This window comes from Neodiprion lecontei, chromosome 1 (genome assembly GCF_021901455.1).
Source record: "Neodiprion lecontei isolate iyNeoLeco1 chromosome 1, iyNeoLeco1.1, whole genome shotgun sequence".
Classification (NCBI taxonomy): Eukaryota; Metazoa; Arthropoda; class Insecta; order Hymenoptera; family Diprionidae; genus Neodiprion; species Neodiprion lecontei.
Window position 1 is genome coordinate 17,029,846 of NC_060260.1, and position 24,213 is coordinate 17,054,058.

The following is a 24,213-nucleotide window of genomic DNA, read 5'->3' on the forward strand; positions in this document are numbered from 1 at the left end:
AACGGTTTGAGATAATCTAAAAAGAGAGATACAATACAATTATCACGACCAGCTAGTTATAACCATCGTTCAGAGTAGATGTTCCTGGTACCAAATAATATTATCTTCTAGAATAGTATAACACGCGATTTTTATTTAAATTTGAAAACTTTATAAATTGTTATTTTTGGCTCATATATATAATTATCACCATCGATTGTTACCAGATATTTCAATAACTAAATTGAACCAGAATATACTTCATCTTTTACCAGTTAAATCTTTTTAAACATTTATTTTGAGCGACCTTCTTCCCATTCTCTTTATTATAAAATAGCCTCAACTATTTAAACAAACCTCACAGACCTGTACAGGTCTATAGCGACACGATCCTACAAATTACCGGCTTACCGAAAGGTAAGTCTTTTCTTAGATTTAATTATTATTCATTGTCGTTACGTGGGAGCTAGATTATTCAATTAATCATTAACTACCACCGCTCAGTACACCCTCACCCCCACGTAACATAAATAAGAAATTCATTTGTCATTTTATTTATTTAATAAATTATATATACATACAAATTATACATCAATATAATTGATTATAAATGTAGGCAAATAAATTGTATAATTCAAAGATATGGAAAAAAAACTTTAAATGAATCATGTTTCTCATATTAAGAAATAATTGACTTTTTTTGGGATTAAAAATATGAAATAAAGTCACTAATCATTCATCTATCTGTATATTTTTTTTTTTTTAACTTTTCAATAAATTCTAATCCATTGTATAGATGTTTCAAATTACAATCCATATAATACATCAAATGGCATTTTTTTAATGAATCATATTTTCATTTTAATTAATGTGTGAACAAATAATCAAAAAATATATAGGATTTTTTTTATAATTATATTTTCCTCTAGTAAATTTAATTATTGTGAAAATTTTTTTTTTTTTTAAATTCTTCTTCCAAAAGTGAATCACAGATTATAATATACATAAATAAAATACATATAATGAATTTATTCATTATTTTTTCCATTTAAATAATTATCTATACATACAAATTATACATTATTATAATTGAATATAAACGGGGGTAATTAAATTAAATAATTTGATGATATAAAAAATAATTAATCCAAATCAATCAATCCAAATTAATCATTTTTCTTGAATTGAAGCATAATTAGTTTTCAAAAATTGGAAATATAAAATTAAATAACTAATCATTCATCTATTTGTATGTTTCCTTTAAACTTTTCAACGAGTTGTAATCCATTGTATAAATATTTCAAATTACAATCCATAATGTACATTATCTGGCATTTTTTGATTGAATAGTATTTTCATTATAATCAATATGTGAGCAAATAATTGAAAAACATATAGAATTTTTCCAATGATTATATTCATTTTTAAGAAATTTAATTCACGTGAAAATTTTTTGTTTTTTCAATTCTTTTTCTTTCAAAAGTTAATTGAAAATTATAATATATGTGAAGAAAATATGAATAATAAATTTATTAGTCATTTTTTCCATTTGATCAATTATATATATATACAAATTATACAATAATATAATTGATTATAAATGTAGGCCAGTAAATTAAATAATTCAATGATATAAAAAAAAATAATTTCAATGGATCATATTTCTTAATTTAAAAAATAATTAATTTTTGAAAATTAAAAATACGAAATCAAATAACTGATCATTTATCTGTCTGTATGTTTTCTTTTGACTTCTCAATAAGTTCTAATTCATTGTATAAATGTTCCAAATTACAATCCATACAAGACATTGAATAGCATTTTTTTAATGGATAATATTTTTATTTTAATTAATATGTGAGCAAATAATCAAGAAATATATGGGAATTTTTCAATAATCATATTTATTTTAGAAAAATTTGATTAGTGTAAAAAATGTTTTTTTTTCTCAGAAATTCTTCCCATATTAAAAGTAACCTCGAAATTATAGTATATATAAATGAAATATGAATAATAAATTTACTTTCTCATTTTTTTTATTTATTGATTTTGAATATATACAAATTATACACTAATATAATTGAATATAAATGGGGGCAATTGAATTAAATAATTTAATGAGATTAAAAATAATTTAATTCAATAAATCATTTTTCCTAAATTAGAGAACAATTGATTATGAAAAATTGAAAATATGAAATTAAATAACTAATCGTATATCCATCTGTATGTTTTCTTCAAACTTTCCAATGAGTTACAATCCATTGTATAAATGTTCCCAATTACAATCCATAAAGTACATTAAATGGCATTTCTTGATTGAATAATATTATTATTATAATTAATATGTGAGCGAATAATTAAAAAATGTGTTACGTTCGTGAGTAGGGTTTACTCCTGAGCGGAAGGAGTAACCTGGTTGGCTTCGCTTTTACGTTCCAGGTTAACCGGAAATCAGGATGAGGATTGAATAAACTTGAGTATGTTGATATGTCGATTATATGTTTATTGCGTAGAACTTGAGATACCGGTAGGAATGAATTGTGTGGTACGAAAAGATATATAAGAAGTTTAGATGTGGAGTTGTCGAAAGTCAGAATAGGAGTGTCCCTCGAGACGTGAAACGTACGGGTGCAGAAAAGGTGTGACAATGCTAGAAGTAGGGAATGGAATTTGATGAGTAAGCGCGATAGTGAATAGCGCGAGACTACGTAGAGATAAGAGGACAGGACAGAGACCATGAGATTAATGTAAGAACTGTGGGAGAGTTAGCGAGTAGAAGAAATAGAGAGAAGTGGTATGCTGGACGTAACAAATGTATAGAATTTTTCTGCCAATTATGTTTTTTTCTAAAAAATTCAATTTCAGTAAAAATTTTTTTTTCCATAATTCTTCTGTTTTTAAACGTGATTTAAAAGTTAAAATACGTATAAATAAGATGTAAATAATAAATTTATTTATGATTTTTCCTTCATACAATTAATTATATATATACAGTAATTATACGTTATTGTGATTGATTATGAATGGAGGCAATTAAATTGAATAATTTGATGATATTAGAAATAATTAATCTAAATTAATCATTTCTCTTGAATTGAAGAATAATTCATTTTCAAAAATTAAAAATATCAAATTAAATAACTAATCATTCATCTATCTGTATGTTTTCTTTAAACTTTTCAATAAGTTATAATCCATTGTATTAATGTTCCAAATTACAATCCGTAAAGTATATTGAATTGCATTTTTCGATTAAATACTATTTTTATTATGATTAATATGTGAGCGAATAATTAAAAAAATTCATAGAACATTTCTAATGATTATATTCATTTTTCAAAAATTTAATTCATGTGAAATTTTTTTTTTTTTAAATTCTTCTTTAATCAAAAGTTAATTAGAAATTATAATACATACGAATAAAATATAAATAATCAATTTATTCACCATTTCATTTATCTAATCAATTATATATATATTTACAAATTATACATTAATATAATTTATTATAAATGTAGGCGAATGAATTGAATGATTCAATGATATGAAAAAAATATATAATTCAAATAAATCATATTTCCTGAATTGAAAAATAATTAGTTTTTGAAAATTAAAAATATGAAATTAAATAACTGATCATTTATCTGTTTGTATATTTTCTTGAGATTTTTCAATAAGTTCTAATTCATTGTATAAATGTTCCAAATTACGATCCATAAAAGACATTAGATGGCATTTTTTTAATGAATAATATTTTGATTTCAATTAATATGTAAGCAAATAATCACAAAATATATAGGATTCCTTTCATATTTGTATTTATTTTCGAAAAATTTAATAATTTGAGAATTTTTTTTTTATGGAATTCTCCTTTTTTGGAAAGTCAATTGAAAATTATAATATACATAAATATAATATGAATGATAAATTTATTTATGATTTTTTTTCATCTAATCACTTGAATATATATATACAAATTTTACATTAACATAATTTAATATAAATGGTGGAAATTACATTGAATGATGTAATTGTCACGAGCGCCGCATAGTTACTCAGACTATTACCGATATGTCAATTATTATTATCTCTAGAAACAAGGAAGCATAGAATAAATATATTAGTTTGTCTACATAAAATATTTTATTATAACCAGTTCGTGGAGTAACCAAGCGCAACGGCGTAGTTGGACGGCCAGCAACGTCAGCGTCTTCGCGCCCGCCGGATCCCGGGTGTAATCAACACCGGGATGAGGCGAGCGCGAACTCACGCGCTTCGAGGATGACTGTCGCGAGGCGAGCCTTTGTTCCGAAATTGTGTATTTAGCGAAAACGCCGAATCGTAAATTCAGCAAAAACTCGCTCGCCGCCCGACGTTCCAAGGGGTGTCGGACGAGCGAGCGAAGGCAGTCCCGTCTTGAGACCGTCTGAATAACGACATCAGCGGAACCCGGCTCTTTCGAAGCGACCACGTATAGAGCCATAAATCCTTTTTCTGAAACCGACGATTAGAGCAAAATTGTCTAATCTACCCACGGCCGTAAAAGGTTACTCGCGTCGCGGTGTCAGTCTTACGGAGCTAAAATAAGTGCGAGCGTTAAGCCACGAACTCCTTAGAGAAGTGTAGTGATAAGCGTATGTGAGTGTTACTATTGAGTATAACCGTGTGAGAGCGTGAGCCATTCGGACTGTAACCACCGAAAAGTGAGTAGTTGAATGAGTGGAAACAACTAGATTAAGAACATATTGTAAGCTTCCTTGTTTCGAACCTTCTCTGCTTTTTAGTTTTTGACCTATTAAACATTTTAACTTGGCTTTCCATCAAAACATTGGTACGATAAATTGAAATCTTCCAAACCTATTCCCAGGGAACGCCCTGTAGAGGACGTTCACCTCCCAATCCACCTAAGAAATAAATATAAACCTCTGTAAGAACTTAGAGGGTTGAAGCCGTCGCGTGCGAGACCGCTCCGCACGTGACATAATGATACGAAAAAAAATAAATTTAAATAGATAATTCTTCTTAAATTAAAGAATAATTAATTTTTAGAAACTGAAAACGTGAAATTAAATAACTAATCATTTATCTATCTGTATGTCTTCTTTCAACTTTTCAATAAGTTCCAATCCATTGCATAAATGATTCAAATTACATTCCATAAAATTCATCAAAAGGCATGTCTTTGATAAACGATATTTCGATTTTAATTATTACGTGAGCGAAAAATGAATAAATATATAAGATGTTTTTCATAATTAGATTCATTTTTGAAGAATTTAATGATTGCGAAACTTATTTTTTCTTCAAAAGTTCTTCTTTTCTCAAAAGTAAATTAAAAATTATAATATAATTATAATTATAAAATATGTTAATTTTCTTGAATTGAAGAATAATTAATTTTGAAAAATTAGAAATATGAAATTAAATAACTAATCATATATCGATCTGTGTATTTTCTTCAAAGTTTTGAATAAGTTATAATACATTGTATAAATGCTTCAAACTACAATATATAAAGTGCATTATATGGCATTTTTTGATTAAATAATATTTTTATCATAATTAATGTGTGAGCGAATAATGAAAAAACATATAGAATTTTTTTAATAATTATAGTTATGTTTGAGGAATTTGATTATTGTGAAATTTTTTTTTTCAACATCTTCCTTTTTTTAGAAGTAAATTGAAAATTATAATATGTATAAGTAAAATATAAATCATAAGATTATTCATCATTCTATTTATTTCATCAATTATATATATGTATAAATTATACATTAATATAATTGATCATAAATGTAGGCGAATTGATTTAATAATTCAATGATATAAAAAAAAATAGTTCAGAAGGATCATATTTCCTAAATTGAAAAATAATCAGTTTTTAAAAATCAAAAATACGAAATTAAATAACTGATCATTTATCCGTCTGTATGTTTTCTTTAGACTTCTCAATAAGTTCTCATTCATTGTATAAATGTTTCAAATTACAATCCATAAAGGACATTAAGTGGCATTTCTTTAATGGATAATGTCATTATTATAATTAATATGTAAACTAATAATTAAAAATGTATAGAATTTTTCTGATGTTTACGTTCATTTCTAAAAAATTTAATTCATGTAAAAATTTTTTTTCTCTCAATTCTTCTTTTTTCAAAAGTGAATTAAAATTATAATACATATAAATAAAATATAAATAACAAATCTATTCATAATTTTTTCTATTCAATTAATTATATATATATATATATATGTACAAATTATACATTATTATGATTGAATATAAATAGAGGCAATTGAATTAAATAATTTGATGATATAGAAAATAATTAATTTAAATTGATCATTTTTCTTGAATTGAAGAATTATTAATTTTCAAAAATTAAAAATATGATATGAAACAACTAATCATTCATCTATCTGTATGTTTTCTTTGAACTTTTCAATAAGTTATAATCCATTGTATAAATGTTTCCAATTACAATCTATGAAGTACATTGAATGGCATTTTTCGATTAAATACTATTTTCATTATAATTAATATGTGAGCGAATAATGAAGAAATATAGGTATATATAATTAATTAAACGAAAAAATTGAGTAATAAATTTATTATTCATATTTCATTCATATACATTATAATTTTTGATTTACTTCTAAAAAAAGAATTATTCAAAAAAAAAAAAGTTTCACATTAAGCATATTTTTTGAGAATAAATATAATTATTGAAAAAAAAAAGTTTGTATTTTCTAATTATTCGCTCACATATTAATCAAAGTGAAAACATTATTTATTAGAGTAATGCCATTTATTGTACTTTGTGGATTGTAATTTAGAACATTTATGCAATAGATTATAACTTATTGAGAAGTTTAAAGGAAACATACAGATAGCTTTATGATTAGTTGTTTAATTATATATTCTCAATTTTTCAAAATTAATTATTCTTCAATCTAAGAAAAATGAGTAAGTTAAATTAATTATTTTCAGTATCATTAATTCATTTGATTTAATTTCACCCATTTACATTTAATTATATTAATGTATAATTTGTATATATACAAAATTATTGAATGAAAAAATTAGAGAATAATGTTATTATTCATGTTTTATTTATATGTAAAAGAAGTGAGTAAGTGGAAAAGAAGCTCTTGGTAAATTCCGTTATTTTAATTCTAAGGATATTGACCCCAAAATTGGAATTCAAGAACGTTTTGACCTCCTCCGTGTGATTGTTTGTGGATAGAGAGAGGCCTACTATCGAGATTTTAGTCTTCTTATTTTCCTTTTCAAGAAAATCAATTCTATTACTGAGTTGCAAGATTCTGTCACGTTCCTCCTTTGAGAGTGGAGAAATTTTTAAGTTGTTAAGTTCATCTTTCTTCACTGTGCTGTCTTCCAGAGCTTCAACTCGTTTAGTTAGATCGACCTTGGTTCCCTGTAAGTCGGTTTTCAATTCTGCTAGGTTTCGCTGTATATTCTCAAAGGCTGTTGCGTCGTCTTCGAACTTTTTGTTCATTTTATCGGTGAGCACCTTGAGCTTAGTTTCCTGGTCAGACCTGAGACCTCTCAATTCCTCCAGTATTTTATCCATCGCTGAATCACTAATATCAATTGGGTCCAGGTAGTCTTCTAACTCCGCATAATCTGTCTTCTTAAAAGTCTTCGAAGGCTGTTCCGGCTCTTCTGTGGGAGATTGACCGGAACTGTGTCTTTTCCTCTTGGTTTCGATAAAGTTGGTTATTGGAGTGCAGGTGTTGGCAGCTTCTGCAAGGAGTTGCTGGGTGGATGATCGCCCTTTTCTTGACGGGGCCGCAGGTGTGACACCGGCTATAGAGTTGTTGTGATTCAAAACGAGGCGAGGTTTGGCTAACAGTGGCGCCACAGGTGCGCGGTCAGAATTTGACCGTGAGATGTCGCCTGTATTCATTTACGGAGTCGGGAAACGTAAACAATCATAAACACGCCAGCTGAGCTCACACCGTGTTATCAGGAAAAACAGAATTTTATATGCTAAACTCGAAAGGATTTAAAGATTTGTATCTGCAGACTTTAATCACTTGTTTTCTACACAGAATATGCACGTTTTTATAATTTTTTACACAGAATTTATTGACTAGCAAGATTAAATATGATAGAGCGACAAAAGACACGTCTGTTCACTATAGATGCTCAGTAGCGCCCCCAAAATATCAAATTCAATGATTAATTATTTATTCATCTGTATGTTTTTTCTGAACTTTCCAACAAGTTTCATTCCATTGTATAGATGCTTCAAATTACAATACATAAAGTACATTGAATGGCATTTTTCTAATGAATAATATTTTAGATAATATGTGAGCGAATGATTGAAGAATATATGAGATTTTTCAATAATTATATTCATTACTTAAAAATTTAATCAATGTAAACTACATTTTTTCTTCAAATATTTTTCTTTTTTCAAAAATTAATCAAAAATTGTAATATATATATATATATGTATGTATATTGAAATGAAACATGAACAGAAAATCTCTTCCTCATCCTCTTATTTATTGAAATTAATATATATATATATATATATGAATGACACATCAATATAATTGAATATAGATGGAGGTCAGTAAATTGAATAATGTAATAATAAGAAAAATGAATAATCTGAATAAATTTTTTCTCAAATTATTGGAAAATTAATTTTGAAAAATTAAAAATATGAAGTTAAATTATCAATTATTTATCTATCTGTATGTTTGCCATAAACTTTTAAATAAGTTTTAATCTAGTTTAAAGATACTGTTACGCCCCGATGTACCACCTTGGCGTACCTTTTTCAAAATTCCATTCCATTTCATTTCTTCAATTTATTCAATGCACAGATATTATTTCATCAAAATCTCATATTCTCATAACGGCGAGTTCCACCCCTCCTGGCAAAAGCCACGTAGAGACCAACAATGATCCCTAGTATAAGTGTGATAGAGCTGGAAAGTTTCTAATAAAATGTAACAGTTTTATATCCTCTCGTAGGAACATGCCGGGGATCATTTAAATGAGTACGAAATTCATCGTGCAGCGTAGCACGCCTTGTGCGCTTGGCTTCCTTATCGGCAGCAGTGCTCAAATTACGCGATTATGCACTTTGTATGCACTGTCGCCGAGCTCGGCGAGAGGCCGTGTGAGCAGTCTCAATACTGCTTCCAGGCGTAACGCACGCCTAATTAAATTGTAATATAACGTTAACGCCCGCACTGACCATTTGTTGTTATGAATTATAACTCAATTCTCTGTTTGAATGAACATATAAATACAAATATAATCGTTGCGTAATATTCGCATGAGAAATTTGGCGATCCTGCCAGGATCCGGTTTAAACCAACGAACGCGGCGCGCGTATCAAACGGCCGGATCATAGTGACGAACTATGGAAGTGAGTGCATAAGCCCAATAAATTCACGCGCGAACCTTCGGCTACGCGTTTATAAGTAATTATTACGAATTGCACCTAGCAAGGGATGGAGTGAAAGGCCGCCTTGCGTAGACAATTAAAGACTGCGTGTAGACCGCTTGATAATCAGGGACTGAGTGTAGACCGCCTGATTCTACGCTGGACAATTCCCATGGTGAACTTGTGTATTTATTGGAAAGGAAGCAAGTATTAAATTCTGCACTCCTTAGATACAATAAACTTCGCGTTTAAACCATCTAAGTGAAGTGAAGTGAGAATGAGGACACTCACAAGGGGAGTGTCAAACTTGGGAATCACAGATTTCCGTCACTTTTATATATATTGTAGGGCAGGGTCCCCTCAATAAATATATAAAGCGGCAAGACGCCATTCGTTTTTATTATTGAGAAATTTCAACTCAAAGTTCTATATGTAACTTAAGTAGAAGGAACCTTTTTACCGGTTGCAGCAATAGTTCCGTGGCGTAGCGGTAACGCTCTTGCTTACTGAGGGACCGAACGGCTGTTCAAGTTCCGTTAGAGTTACTTTTTTTTTTTTTTTTTATAAATTATTTAATACAAAAATAAATAATTAATAATTAATATTTCTATAAATTATTTTTTTATTTTTAAGTTAGGAAAAAATACAAAAAATGGTAAAAATAGGATTTGTAATAATTATAATAACAAAGTAATCAATATTATCAAAAATAAAGTCGCTCAGTAAGCAAGAGCGTTACCGCTACGCCACGGAACTATTGCTGCAACCGGTAAAAAGGTTCCTTCTACTTAAGTTACATACAGAACTTTGAGTTGAAATTTCTCAATAATAAAAACGAATGGCGTCTTGCCGCTTTATATATTTATTGAGGGGACCCTGCCCTACAATATATATAAAAGTGATGGAAATCTGTGATTCCCAAGTTTGACACTCCCCTTGTCAGACTTGAACCGCTCTTATATTCTTGCCCCCGGTGCCTGTCAGAGACTCCAGGACATCGAAGCCTCGTACCGACGGCTACCACGATCTTCGAGTGTGATGCTTCACACCTCAATTTGGCTACTCCTAGCGTGAGTACAAGCATTTTGTTACTTACTCGAGTCACCATAAACGCATCGAAGAAAAAAATCGTGATCGAAACTAAGAATTTAATGGTCAAACTTGAATCATTCAAATAAATAAAGTCAAAGCTTGACTCAAGGTAAATTTAAAAATAAATGACCGGAGATCGGCAGTACCTCCCACTATTGTTGAGACTGTAGAAAATGGACAATCCGTCACTTCTGAATCCCGGTTTGAAGAGAGATTATGGGATTTGACAAACCAAATGACTCAGCTTGTGAACAGGCTACAAGAAGCCACCGAACGTAATGATTTAACTGCAATGGGCAGATACCGTCTTGGTCTAGAGCAATTAAACGGAGAGAGGTTAACTGCGCGTCAACTTGCTCGCCGCGAAGATTTGCCTATAGAAGAGGTTACCCGTTTTATTCAATTGAGAAATCAAGAACGCCGTGAACACGACTTCATTCGTCGCAATAATGTAGAAATAAATCGAAACTCTGAAACAGTTCCGCGTCCCGAAGACACGCTTAAAAGCGTCACCAACCAAATGTTTCAGGAAATGCAACGACCGAATGACCAATTAACCGAAGAAAATCGTCAAGAGGAAGCTCTTACAAATAGTAATACCAATCGAGAAGCAATCAATAACTATTATCGCTTAACAGCTAACGATGATCCGAATGTTTCTAATATTTTGAGATCGCTCGGAAACCATACCGGAGCGATACCGCGAATTCGAGTAGATACCGCGCGTCTCGTTGAATCAGAGGTGGAAGGTCCTACTCAGATAGCTCCCTCAATCGTAACAAACCCACCACGTTACTCGGCATTATACGGGCTCGCTCAAAACCGATTTCTGCCACCGACACCGTGCATCAATGAGTTGGGCTCCCCAGCCAATTCAGGCTCGGACCATCAAGGTATAAATGCGATGCCAATACCGATCCTTTACCAAAATCGCTTATTAGAAAACGACCGATTCTCCACCGCGCGAGCCAATGTGAACCATGATATCTTGTCGGATACGGATTCGACACTGCAACGCGTTCTCGAGGAAAGCCGACGTTTATCACGGATGCCGAACGTACGCCTTACACCAAGGCCTAGTCCACAATGGCCTATTGGTCCGACGGATTACGAAATCCCACGAGGTACTGGTAGCAATACCCGTAGCAACGTCCCGCGTCGTCGTCTAGAACAGCAAGAAGAGGACGAACTTCGAAGAGCCTTGGAAATGTCTGCTCCTTTACCACATCGTCGTAGAAAGGACACTGTGACGTTTAGTATGACCCAGTTGCTGAGTGATCCCGAAGCTTTACGCCAACAGCTAGAGATGATGAGGAACATTAAGGAACTCGCTCGAAGAAACCAAACGAGAATTCAACTACCGGCAACTGCACCACCCCGAGACGTGCTTTCTCCTCGGAATCAAAGAGACCCAGGCCCGTATGCACGAACGGAAGCTTACTTGAACGGTGTCAGCCTACGCCCCGATGCTGCCGGAAGATACCCCGGAGAACCAAATCGCCCAGCGGACGAGCCCTACGCGATCCAAGATTTCCTACCCGCGTTTCAAGCCATCAAGATGATTGATTGCAGACGGAAAGCAGGCGAAGATGTACACGCTTGGATCATGCAAGTAAAAGCCGCCGATATGGTAGTTATGCCAACCCAACGTTTCCCGATTTGAGCATGATAATCAGCTTGAAGACGGGAGGAGCTCTTCAGAAGACCATCAACCAGAGGAGACCTCGTACAATCCCAACTTTACTTGAAGTCGTAAGATCAGCCGTCATTGTCGAGAAAAGTGCCACCACATTGGAAATGGAGCTTGGCAGAACAGGCCAAAAGGGCGACACTGTGGACGCCTACAATCTCAAATTCAATCAGATCTACCTAGATCTCGTAGCTGCCTTCTCGAATCAACAACTACGAGCGAACATCGATCCTAATCTTCAAGACCTCGAAAATGAAGTGTGCCAGTACTATCTGTACGGACTCAATCCGAGGATATTCCATCAAGCCAAAAACTGTCAGTACTTCAAGTTACTAGAAGCCCAGAAGGCCGCGAAAGAAGCCGAAGGCGAGGAATTGAATTTCCGAATTCATCAACAATAGTTGATGAACAGTAACGACACAGCCTCGAAACCCACGTTTTGGAACAAGTCCCAAATTTACGGGCCAGGCAGCGCATTAGATACGCGAAGATTCCAGGTACAACAAAGAACCTCGACGAACTCGCCAAGGTCAACTCCTCGACCACCAGCGTCTGTCCACCACCACGATGAAGCGGAACAAGATAAAGATAAAGAACTCCAGAGATGTGAATGCCACACTTGTAACACACATTGGACCGCCCATGAACAACAAGCAGTATGTCATAACTGCGGAACCAGAGGACACTACAGCCGGAACTGCTACGCCCCGCGCCGACCACAGAACGACCAACGCAAATTTTCAAAACGCCAGCCCCAAAGACAAACCGCCCAACGACCAAGTCATTGCACGTCAGAGGAACTCCAGTCAGAGGAAGAGGAAATAGAGGGACAGGAGGACGAACTAGAAGACAAGTGCCAACAGGGGCCCGTGTATGTTCAGTTTCACAGGGGCTACTACAGTGTGCTGTAATAAAATTTGGAGAAACAAAGCAAGGAGTAGCCCTTATGGTCGATACAGGTGCATCAATAAACCTCATAAAACGGAAGGTTATTTATCCATCCCATAAACAAATTTGTCCACTTATCAAACGCAAAATTTCCTTTAAAACTGGCAAAGCGCTAAATTCCGCGAATGAAATTGCTGTACTAACTCACACGGGACTAAAGGACGAATTCGTCATTATACCAGACGATTATCTGCCTGACGAAGTATATGGAATCATGGGAAACCCGTTTATGAGAACGCGAGATTTCCAGTTGAATGCCTCGACGCTCACACTGAAGAATAAGATACACCACCTTAGTAGCGACCGAAAAATTCGATTTAAACCAAATTCGGTGAACAAAATTGCCATCGATACCGACGAAAATAATCTCGATCTCATGTTATGCATGGTCTATAAAGACGGAATGCCTATGGAAAACATCCCGGTGCAGATTGTACACACGAACAATCATGGTACGGCTTATGGAATCATCACCACCGCTGAAGACGAAGATATCGAGCTCGGACTGGAGAACGTCCAAGTCCACCGAGTAAAGAGTATGTCAAACCCGGGTGTATGGCAACAACCACGTGATGAAAGAGAGCAGGCGCTCCAACATACTGTCGACTTGAAACACCTACCGGAGGAGTACCAGAAAGAAATTTGGAGTATTCTTCAGGATTTCAGCGATATCTTTGCCTTACAGGAGGAAGACATGGTCAATGGAACTTCAATGACTGAACATCGCATCGAGTTGTCAGATCCTCAACGCATTGTAAATGTGAAAAGTTTCCGTGCTCCACAGCTGCACCAGCAGGTGGTAAAAGAGGGAGTTGAGAAAATGCTGAAACAAGGAATAATAACGGAATCCGAGTCGCCATACAACTCGCCAGTTTGGGTTGTACCCAAAAAACCGGGCCCCGACGGAAAACCCAAGTATAGACTTTGGCATTTTGAATACCAACGAATGCCTTTCGGATTACAGAACGCTCCTGCGACCTTCCAATGCATAATGAACGGTGCCCTGAGAGGATTGAATCACAAGATCTGTTGTATCTACATTGATGACGTAATAATTTTTGGTGAAACGGAGGAAGAACACCATCGAAATGTAAGAACCGTATTTCAGCGTTTAAGACAATGGAACCTGAAACTCCAGCCAGAGAAGTGCGCCTTCATGAAGACTGAAGTGAGATACCTCGGATATGTCATCACTGACGAAGGGAGCAAACCAGATCCGGAAAAGACCAGAGCGATACAACAATTACCCGTTCCAGTCAACGTTAAGACGATTCGATCCTTCCTTGGTTTGACGGAGTATTACCGAAAGTTCATACAAAACTATTTAATGTTAGCGAAACCATTAACAAGGTTAACAAGAAAGGACACCCCATGGGATTGGTCAGCAGCCTGCCAAGAAGCCTTCGAAACCCTGAAAGAAAAGTTGGTTACACCACCGATACTTGTGAGATCAGATCCAGCTAAACAATACGTCGTAACCACCGACGCGTCAATTACAGCACGACAGAGAAGGAGATGCTTGCTGTTGTATGGGCCGTCAAGAGACTAAGAGTATATTTGCTCAATACACCAGATAAACCCTTCATCATCCGTACCGATCATCGTGCACTCGTATGGCTGAAAAATTGCGTAGACCCCAGTCAACGCCTGCTGCGTTGGAGACTAAGATTGGCGGAATACTCATTCCTGATAGAACATGTTTCGGGAAAAAGTAACGTAGTAGCGGATGAGTTATCTAGAGTCTTTCGCACAAAGGAAGAGATCTTCGGAAAACTCACTGAATTGGAAAAGGGACTATACGAAATCACACCGATTGATAGGAATCCCAAGTGGGTCCACCATATTGCCGCACGCCACATTGACATCGAGAGATTGTCACTCACAACAGGCAGAACAAAATCTCACATCAAACTGGTTCCCAACCGAAATCGAAAAGGGGAGGACGGCAAATGGGTGAAGATTACCCTAGAAGAAAAGGATGCCTCTGACAACACCCTGATTATACCAAAGAATCAGACTGATAGACGTGAGAAACTCAGAAACTACATTCATCCGAAAAGGTACGAAAAGATATACTTCTGGATTGACGCTAAGAAAACCACCAAAGAAGAAACCAATTCGATCGTCGAAGATCTCAAGAGGATACGTTAGGACTCAGGTGCAGACATATCATTTTGCTTGACAGGAAAGGATGTGCCTAACAAACAACAACAGAAAGAAATCATGGCCAGCGCTCACAACGACATCAATGGACACTTCGGCCTAGCAAAAACAATTGACCGAGTAAAAGAAACGGCCGTATGGTCACGTATGGAGAATGATATCAATTCCTTTATCCAGGCATGCCCACGTGTCAGATGTATAAAAAGGAAAGGATACAAATGAAATCACCCGCTATTCTTTTCGAAACCTTTGCTGAAAAACCTAATGATCAAATTTCAATAGATATCGTCGGACCTCTGGTCGAATCTTGGAATAAACACCGATATATCCTCACGATGCAGGATTCAATAACTAAATTCATTAAATGTGCCCCACTTGCGAACAAAACCGCGACAGAAGTTATCAAGGCTCTATCAGAGTACTGGATAGGTAACTTCGGGTGCCCCAAAGTAATCCTGACGGACATGGGAAAGGAGTTTTGTAACGAGCTGACCGATTCCTTTCTCGAACACTATAATATCAAACATATCACCACAACTGCATATCACCCGCAGTCGAACGGCTCTATAGAACGAATGCATAGTGTCTTGAAAGACTATATTCGAACTGCCTGCAAAGAGAGAGTACACACTTAGGACAAGGTTTTAACAGAAATGGCACGTGCCTATAACACTTCCGTTCATCAATCAACAGGTGAAACGCCTCACAACCTCATGTTGTGCCATGAAGCCAACAATCCTGACGGTTTCCGCGAAAACCGATTGGAAACCGTGATTAGTAAGAAAATGTTGTGGATACGAAAATGGGAGGAACGGTTCGAGAAAGCTCTGGTCTGGCTTACCAAATCCAGAGAGAAAAACCAAAAACAAGTGGACCGAGGAACACGACGACAAACCCCTTTATATCAAGTGGGGGATAAAGTAAAGATCAAGAACCATACGCGACAGAACGCCTTGGAAAGGATTTGGAATGGACCATTCGTCGTCTTCGAGATCAACGAACAAAAAGGAAATATCACTTACAAGAAAACCGCGGATGATTCCACAGCATCTTATTGGAAGACCCATCTGAATAACACCAAACCGTACTACGAATACGACACCGGACCAAGGGAAAACGATCCAATCCCTAGAATTAAACTGAAACGGGTTCAGGGTAACGATTGGATCTCCACGGAATAGAGTCTTGGTTTCTTTTGTTATAGGTGTAGCAGTCTATCCCTAGCCTACTTCGATGTCTTAGTTATCAATGGGACTTTACTCCAGGAGGAAGTGGGCAAAGTATATATGTACCAGGAAAGATGGAAGATATTCCAATCCATTGACGCAAGTGGGTTCACCAAACCATTACTCGACATCCACAACAAACTCGGAGGCCTCCAGACGATACGAGATACCTATCTGGACCATTGGAGCCCTGGTCAGCGATCCCTCGCCCAGTCCGCCCTGGACGCTTTAGATTTAGAATTTGCCCGTGCCTCGTCACACAAGAATATTTTGGAAGTCATTTCAGACTTGGGTGCGCCTATTTTTCAAATGACGCGGCGCCCCTCTAAATTAAGGGAATCTCAATCCCACGGAACCAAAACAAGTACTCCGAAAGCGCTCGGGTCGAGCGATGTTACTTACGAAGCCTCGCGCGAAGTTGGGGCGGTATTTGGAAAACATGTCCTTCTGACGGGCCTGGCAAATGAAATGTATCCCCTAAGGAAATCTTATCTCACGCCAAACATCAGACCGAAAAGAGGAATGTTTAACTTTTTAGGAACAATCCAAAAATCAATCTATGGAACTGATGTCGCGGATGATTTGGAAATAATTATTGTGAATCTAGCCTCACTAAAAAATGTAACGGACACTCTAAATCTTGTTGTAACCAAATCCTTGCACATCAATCAAGTCCAAATTAATATCTTGAATACAAATCAGCTCAAACTTAAGCACTCTTTGGAAACTGTATGGGGACAATTAGAATCATTAAAAATAAAAGGTAACGAAACACTTGCTTATCAGGAATACATGAAAGCTATAACTCTAAGTTTATTCGAAATTGAGGAACTGCAACGACTAATCGATCTGGTAATGACTGCCGTGCAATTAGGAAGGCATGGTATCATCGATAACGCCCTTTTTACTCCAAAGGAGCTTGTGACAGCTCTTCAAGCTTTCGACGCCAATGACAAAAAGACACTAATACCTATTAAGGAGGAAAATTACGAGAAGTTTATTAAAATAAGTGATTTAACTATAACTACAGATAAAGGCAAACTTATCTATATACTCACAGTGCCTTACTTAGAGAAGGAACCTTGGGTAATAATTCAGAATACCCCGGTGCCCGTAAGAATAAATCACACTTATGTAACGCTTAACCCAACATATGCTTTGAAATTAGTACGTAAGAATTTTATAAGAGAAGTCACATTTTCTCAATTGAAACAGATAACCGATTATTTCATTGGTGATTATCGTGATGTGGGACATCGCAACGATACTATTGAACTTTGTGAAAAAATAACTGATCCCATACCACGAGGATGCACCCTGAGTCGTTTTCTCGTCACAGATATTGCTTACATAAGAACGCAGGGATCGCAAATAATCTTACCTTTGATGCCAATTGAGGTAACCATAACATGCGCTTCAATGCAGACTTTTATCATTCAAATCACCAAGCCATCCCTGATAACCACGAATCAGAGCTGCGAACTTCAAACTTTGAAAACGCGAGTCAAATTAATCGTAGAACATATGACTCCTCAATTAACAGAAAAACATGCAGATACCATTTCCCCGTTAAACAAATTTGTAACAGGCCGGGAAATTGTATTGCATCACGTGATTAACTTGGATACCCTCAAGGATCAAGGACAAGCCATTTTAGACCTTGAGAGTGTCCTCGCGATTAACGAAGCGACCCTTCGGGTCAACAATACATAGGCTAACTTCAAAGGTATAGGGATCCCATCAATAGCTGCCATTTCTGGAACGATATCCGTCTTGTCTATTCTACTCTTGCTGTGGAAATTTGATATACCCACCTACATTTCGGCGTTCACCGGAAATTGTTGCCAAAGGAATCCCTCTGCTTTGGAAGTAGTAGAACGAAGGAAATTAGAACGCAAGATTGAGAAACAGGCTAAACGTAACAAAAGAATCCTACGAGAAATCAGAAGCCGTAGAGACGCGTCTTTGTCTTCGTCGGGGGATGTGATAGAGCTGGAACGTTTCTAATAAAATGTGACAGTTTTATATCCTCTCGTAGGAACATGCCGGGGATCATTTAAATGAGCACGAAATTCATCGTGCAGCGTAGCCGGCCTTGTGCGCTTCGCTTCCTTATCGGCAGCAGTGCTCAAATTACGCGATTATGCACTTTGTATGCACTGTCGCCGAGCCCGGCGAGAGGCCGTGTGAGCAGTCTCAATACTGCTTCCAGGCGTAACGCACGCCTAATTAAATTGTAATATAACGTTAACGCCCGCACTCACCATTTGTTGTTATCAATTATAACTCAATTCTCTGTTTGAATAAACATATAAATACAAATATAATCGTTGCGTAATATTCGCATGACATAAGGATCGACTTTCTTCAATTTAACTGGTACCAAGAACGGAGATAAGGGACTGCTGAATTAGCATCAGTAGCGCTCAGTCTGTAAATATCCCTCCTTTTAAGTTAAAACTACAACCAATAACTAGGATAAACCACTACCTTTGGAACCACCAAATTGAAATAGATGATTTATTAGGATGTATGAATGAATGTGTGAACATTGCATGTAAATATCTTTTGTTCATATCTTCAATGTGTAACCGACGAGATTGAGAATCGTCGGAACACCGTCGAAGAGCAAGAAGTAACGCTGACCATGTGGATTTGAGCGCCAGGAGGTCGCCCTCACCTCATTGGCTAATTGCCGTTGTGACTCATTACAAGTGAAGCTCCTTGGACCCTCGGGCCCAAGAAGCCGCGTCTTTCGTCTGTCAAGTTGCGAGGTGCGTGGACGTCCACCCGTATTAGCCTTTCTTAAGCAATACTAGCGTTCGGAAAATCTCAGTTGTGACCGGCCTAAAGTCTCGCGCTAATTTGTCGAATTCGAGCATTTAGTTATTCTGTGAGCTGCAAAAGACTGACTATCTTCTACGTTCCCATCTTTTCTGTGCTTCACTTGATCTCATCTTTTCGAGAATAGACATTTTTATGTCATTCCATTTTCTGTAATTAAATTGAGTTTTAAAGCGAATCAGGTAATTTTAAGTGCTGGTAATAATAACTACACCAGCGTTTTTAATAAATAATCTTTGGAATCATCTTTATCATATATCAAAATCAGCAAATTGACACTTTCAACTATAGCTTTCGATAGTAAGATATCATTCTAAATTCACAAAGACTAAGTGACCGACGTTCAACATCGTTCGATTCATCAACTCTTCCGAACTTGAGGTGAGGCACTGGTCCAGAATTCTACTGACGCAGACCGACACGATCCGACGGCTCTCAATCTCGTCGACGGATTCACCAAAAGATAAGTCTATCCGAGTGTTAATCTTCGAAATTGAACGAAGTCTTATTTCAACTTTACAATCAAAATTTACTTCAGTAATATTCATTTGGAAGCAAGTCTAGAATTGGTGGCTAGCTTCACTACCCTCAATTAAATCATACTTATTGTTTCCGAGATTTAACCAACAAGAATTAACAACAGGATATATAATTGATTTAAGATGATCTAAAAGGAGAGATACAATATCGAATAATTACGATCAGTTAGTTATAACCATCGTTCAGAGTAGATGTTCCTGGTACCGAATAATAATATCCTCTAAAATGGAATAACACATAATTGGCCAAAACCCGCAAACGGTCAAATTCATCAATTTGCAGCTTCTCTGCATTTGAATATAAATTCGTCCGTCGGCGTGGATCGTTATATGAACTCAAACGCTTTATAAATTGATACTTCCGGCTTTTATGTCATTATCACCATTCATTGTTAATAGACATTTCAATCACCAAATCATACAGAATATACCTCATCTTTTACCAGTTAAATCATATTGAACCATTTATTTTGAACGACCTTTTTCCCATTTTCATTATTATAAAGTTGCCTCAACAATTTAAACAAACCTCACAGACCTGTGCAGGACTATAGCAACACGATCCTACGAATTAACGGCTTATCGAGAGGTAGGTCTCTTCTTAGTTTTAATTTTCATTCATTGTCGTTATGTAGGAGCTTGATTATTTAATTAATCATTAACTACCACCGCTCAGTACACTCTCACCCCCACGTAACCATGCCCCAAATTATAATACATGAAGTAGATTAAATAGCATATTTTCAATGAATAATATTTCCATTTCAAATAATATGTAAGCAAATAATTGAAAAATATATAAAATTTTTTGAATGAGTACATTTATTTTTTAAAAATTCGAATGATGTGAAATATTTTTTTTCCTGAAATTTTTCTTTTTTTCAAAGTTACCTGAAAATTATAATATATAAATATATATACATATATATATCTGAATGAAACATAGATGATAAATTTCTTTCTCGTCCTCTTATTTAATAAAATTGCTTTAAAGATCGTGACGAATATTATTTTTGTGTGTTAGGGTTAAAGAATAAGTGAGATGAGGTTAGTCACCCTACGGCGCAGTTACTAACCTGAATAATTAGATATTGAGAGATAATAAAAGAGAAAGATATGATTGTTGGGCGCCAGACGCACATGCGTCAGAAAATAGATAATTAGAAAAAAAGGTAAAGCTAAAGGTAAAGGTAATAGACAAAGGTAAGGTCAGGTTCTACGACGGTTTTGCACAGCCTGCTCAGTATAGACAAGATAATTGTTGAGGGGTGGGGTTGAATCCAATACATAAAATAAGACACAGGCGAAGCAGAAAGAGTATCGAATATATTGGCTAAGAAGCGATAAATCTTCATAACAAGCAAACAACTGAAGAGGTTGAGATACAATTACGATGGGTGAGATTAATAATTTACAGTCAGATAAAAGTTAAGCGAGAGATTTAACAAATAACAGAACGTTTTCAAAATAAAGGAGAGATATGCGTAGGCTCGCGATACTATGATTCGAGGTAATAATTAACACGGTTTTATAATGAATAGGCAGAATAGAAAAAGATATACGGTACTTAAATTAGGTATTGATCAAGCAAACCATGAAATATGAGAAGCAATTATAAAGAAACATGCGAAATACAAAAATTGTAAAAGTTATCACATTACCAGAATTATCAGAGATATAACATAGGCAGGGAATTAATCATTACGAGATAAATTCAAGTAGAGAATTATTACAAATTATAGAAACTAACAGATAATACGTAGTCTCTAGTTTGCGGTAAGTGCGAGAAGAAAGAGCGATAGTGTTTGGTAGGGTAAAAGATAATTTCGGGATAAAGACAAATAATACTCGAGAGAATTATTACGCAACATACAACAAACCAAAGAGATTACGGACAACTACGATCAGCGGTATTAGCGAAGAAAATAATGAAAAATATGTTACTGGATACGTCGCAATACTCCAAAGTCAAAAGGACGACGAGCGGGACCGCGCGGCAATGTAAGATCGCTCGCACGTTACACTTACGAAGATGAATTAATCAAAGATAATACGTAAAGAAACAGTTATAAATTAATCAGAAAAAGTATAACGAATAGTGATGCTCAATAGCTAAGATAAGAATTGACAATTTAACAGAACACGCTGCTATACAGCGATATTAGACATTTAGGTATTCTAGAAGAGAAAGATAGCAAATAAATACAATAGTCACTGACAATGCGTAAGTAATAGTCAACCAGTCGCAAAGTTACTTGCAATAAGAAATAGAAAGGGACAAGATAAAAAATAGTAGAGAATAAGGTACGAGCCCAGGTGGCTCACGCAGACCAACTGCAAGAGAGAGAGAGAGAGAGAGATATAAAGATACAATATAATGCAAGTAATTTCGTGGCTTCACAAAATAGAAATGGAGTCTCACTCACGTAAAAAGAAGATAAAACAGGCACCGAAGATGCGGTAATAAAGCGAGAACTGAATCTATGGATAGCGATAATTATTCTGGGTACTACAAGAGCACGTCTTGATTGATGGAAAACTGAACGTAGAGTGTCGAGACGAGCGATGATCCTGATTTTCGTCGTGCTGCTGTCACTTGATTCTTTGTCAAATTTGCGTGATTCTAATTGGGCCAGCAGGTTGCGTAGGTCTGGTCTATAGGTAGGCGGCGATAATCCCTCGCCGCTTGTTTTTCTTCTTCGTCGACGATAGGTATCGAGGTATCGGGACATCGGAAGGTGGTCGGAGATGTTTACCCTCAGCTGTGCTACATCGTTGGTGAGAGGGAAGGTCGTACCGCTCATGTGTTGCGATATTGAGGTGTGCGACAATATTACGTCACCGATCTTTTGGACTTGCGACCGATCGTACTTCACTCCTTGCTTTACTGGTACTCCCCGTTGTAGCTATTTCGTTGGCGCTGCATCCCGGCCCTCGCTCATCGGAGCCCTCATGCCGGAACGATCTGGTGGTGATGGCCCTCGACCCGGATCCCCACACTAGATTCACCAGATCCACGTGGTCAGCATAGTCTAGCATATTTCACGCTACAGTCTTTCGATAGGACGGCTCATTAAGAGAAAACCGTCCTCTATTTGATAGACAACGACTTAGTAGATGTCGTGGTCCGTTTAGCTCCAGGCTGATAAGTATCGTCGACGGGAGGCTTTGTTGTGTTTTTGACGCACAGCCCTGTATGCCGTCGGGCGATGCATCCGAGCGGTAAAAGCATTGATTCGTGGTTCGGCTCCTGGCCGATAAGTCTTAAGTAGTTGGAGGTACTGTTTGTGCATCACGCACGACCCTGTTCACAACTGAGATAGGCATTCATCGGGAGTGGTTTCAGCGGTATTCGTTCGTCTGTAGTCGGTAGTGGTCGCTGTTGAGCTGGTACGTGACCCCTGTCAGGCAGTATCCTGGTATCTTGAAGCGGAAGTCTCGTAGATATATATATATATATATATATATATATATATATATATATATATATATATATATATATCTATTGTGACGTGGATTTCGTACCCCGTCACATGGTTCAATTATCGCACTTCCCTACGTACGGAATATCACTAAAAATAACGAAAGCACGTCTAAGGCCAATACTCCAAAACGAACGACGAGTTATCTTCAAGTAAAACTCAATTTATCAAGCTAATTCTATTCTATTTTCTAATTTTGTAATATATATATTATATATGTATATATAAATGATGAATTAAGATCTTTGAATATCAATGAAGGTAATGAAAGCAAATAATTGAATGATAAGAAAAAGGAATAATCTCAATAAATTATTTTTTTTGAAATAAAGGATAATCAATTTTCAAAAATTAAAAATATGAAATTGAATAATTGATTATTTATCTATCTGTATGTTCTCTTCAAACTTTTATATATGTATAATTTATATATATATACATTGATTTCATCAAATAAGAGGATGAGGAATAAATTCATTATTTATGTTTTGTATATATATATATATATATCAAAATGAAACATAAATAATGAATTAATTCCTCATCCTCTTATTTAATGGAATCAATGTATATATATATATATATAAATTATACATTGATATAATTGAACATAAATAAAGGTAATTCGATTCAATAATTAATTGACAAGAAAATAATTAATCTGAATAAATTATTTTTCCCAAATTAATGAATAATTAATTTCCAGAAATTGAAAATATGAAATCAAATAATCAATTATTCATCTATCTGTATGTTTTCTTTAAACTTTTCAATAAGTTCTAATCCATCGTATATATGCTCCAAATGACG

General features: G+C 35.4%; 1 protein-coding gene across 1 annotated transcript; it reads left to right on the forward strand.

Moving 5' to 3' along the window:
* Positions 1-9,535: 9,535 nt before the first annotated feature.
* On the forward strand, positions 9,536-18,716 carry LOC124295014. Its single transcript, XM_046742975.1, has 3 exons — positions 9,536-9,604; positions 10,404-10,489; positions 16,517-18,716. Exons 2-3 carry the CDS (start codon positions 10,458-10,460, stop codon positions 18,249-18,251), a joined length of 1,767 nt encoding a protein of 588 aa, XP_046598931.1. The 5' UTR covers positions 9,536-9,604; positions 10,404-10,457; the 3' UTR covers positions 18,252-18,716.
* The last annotated feature ends 5,497 nt before the right edge of the window (positions 18,717-24,213 follow it).

Bases quoted from the DNA above. Each gene is read 5' to 3' on its own strand.
- LOC124295014 (XM_046742975.1), top strand. From the start codon at position 10,458: ATGCTTCACACCTCAATTTGGCTACTCCTAGC. The intron at 10,490-16,516 runs GTGAGTACAAGC...CTTTTGTTATAG, and splicing joins TCAATTTGGCTACTCCTAGC to GTGTAGCAGTCTATCCCTAG.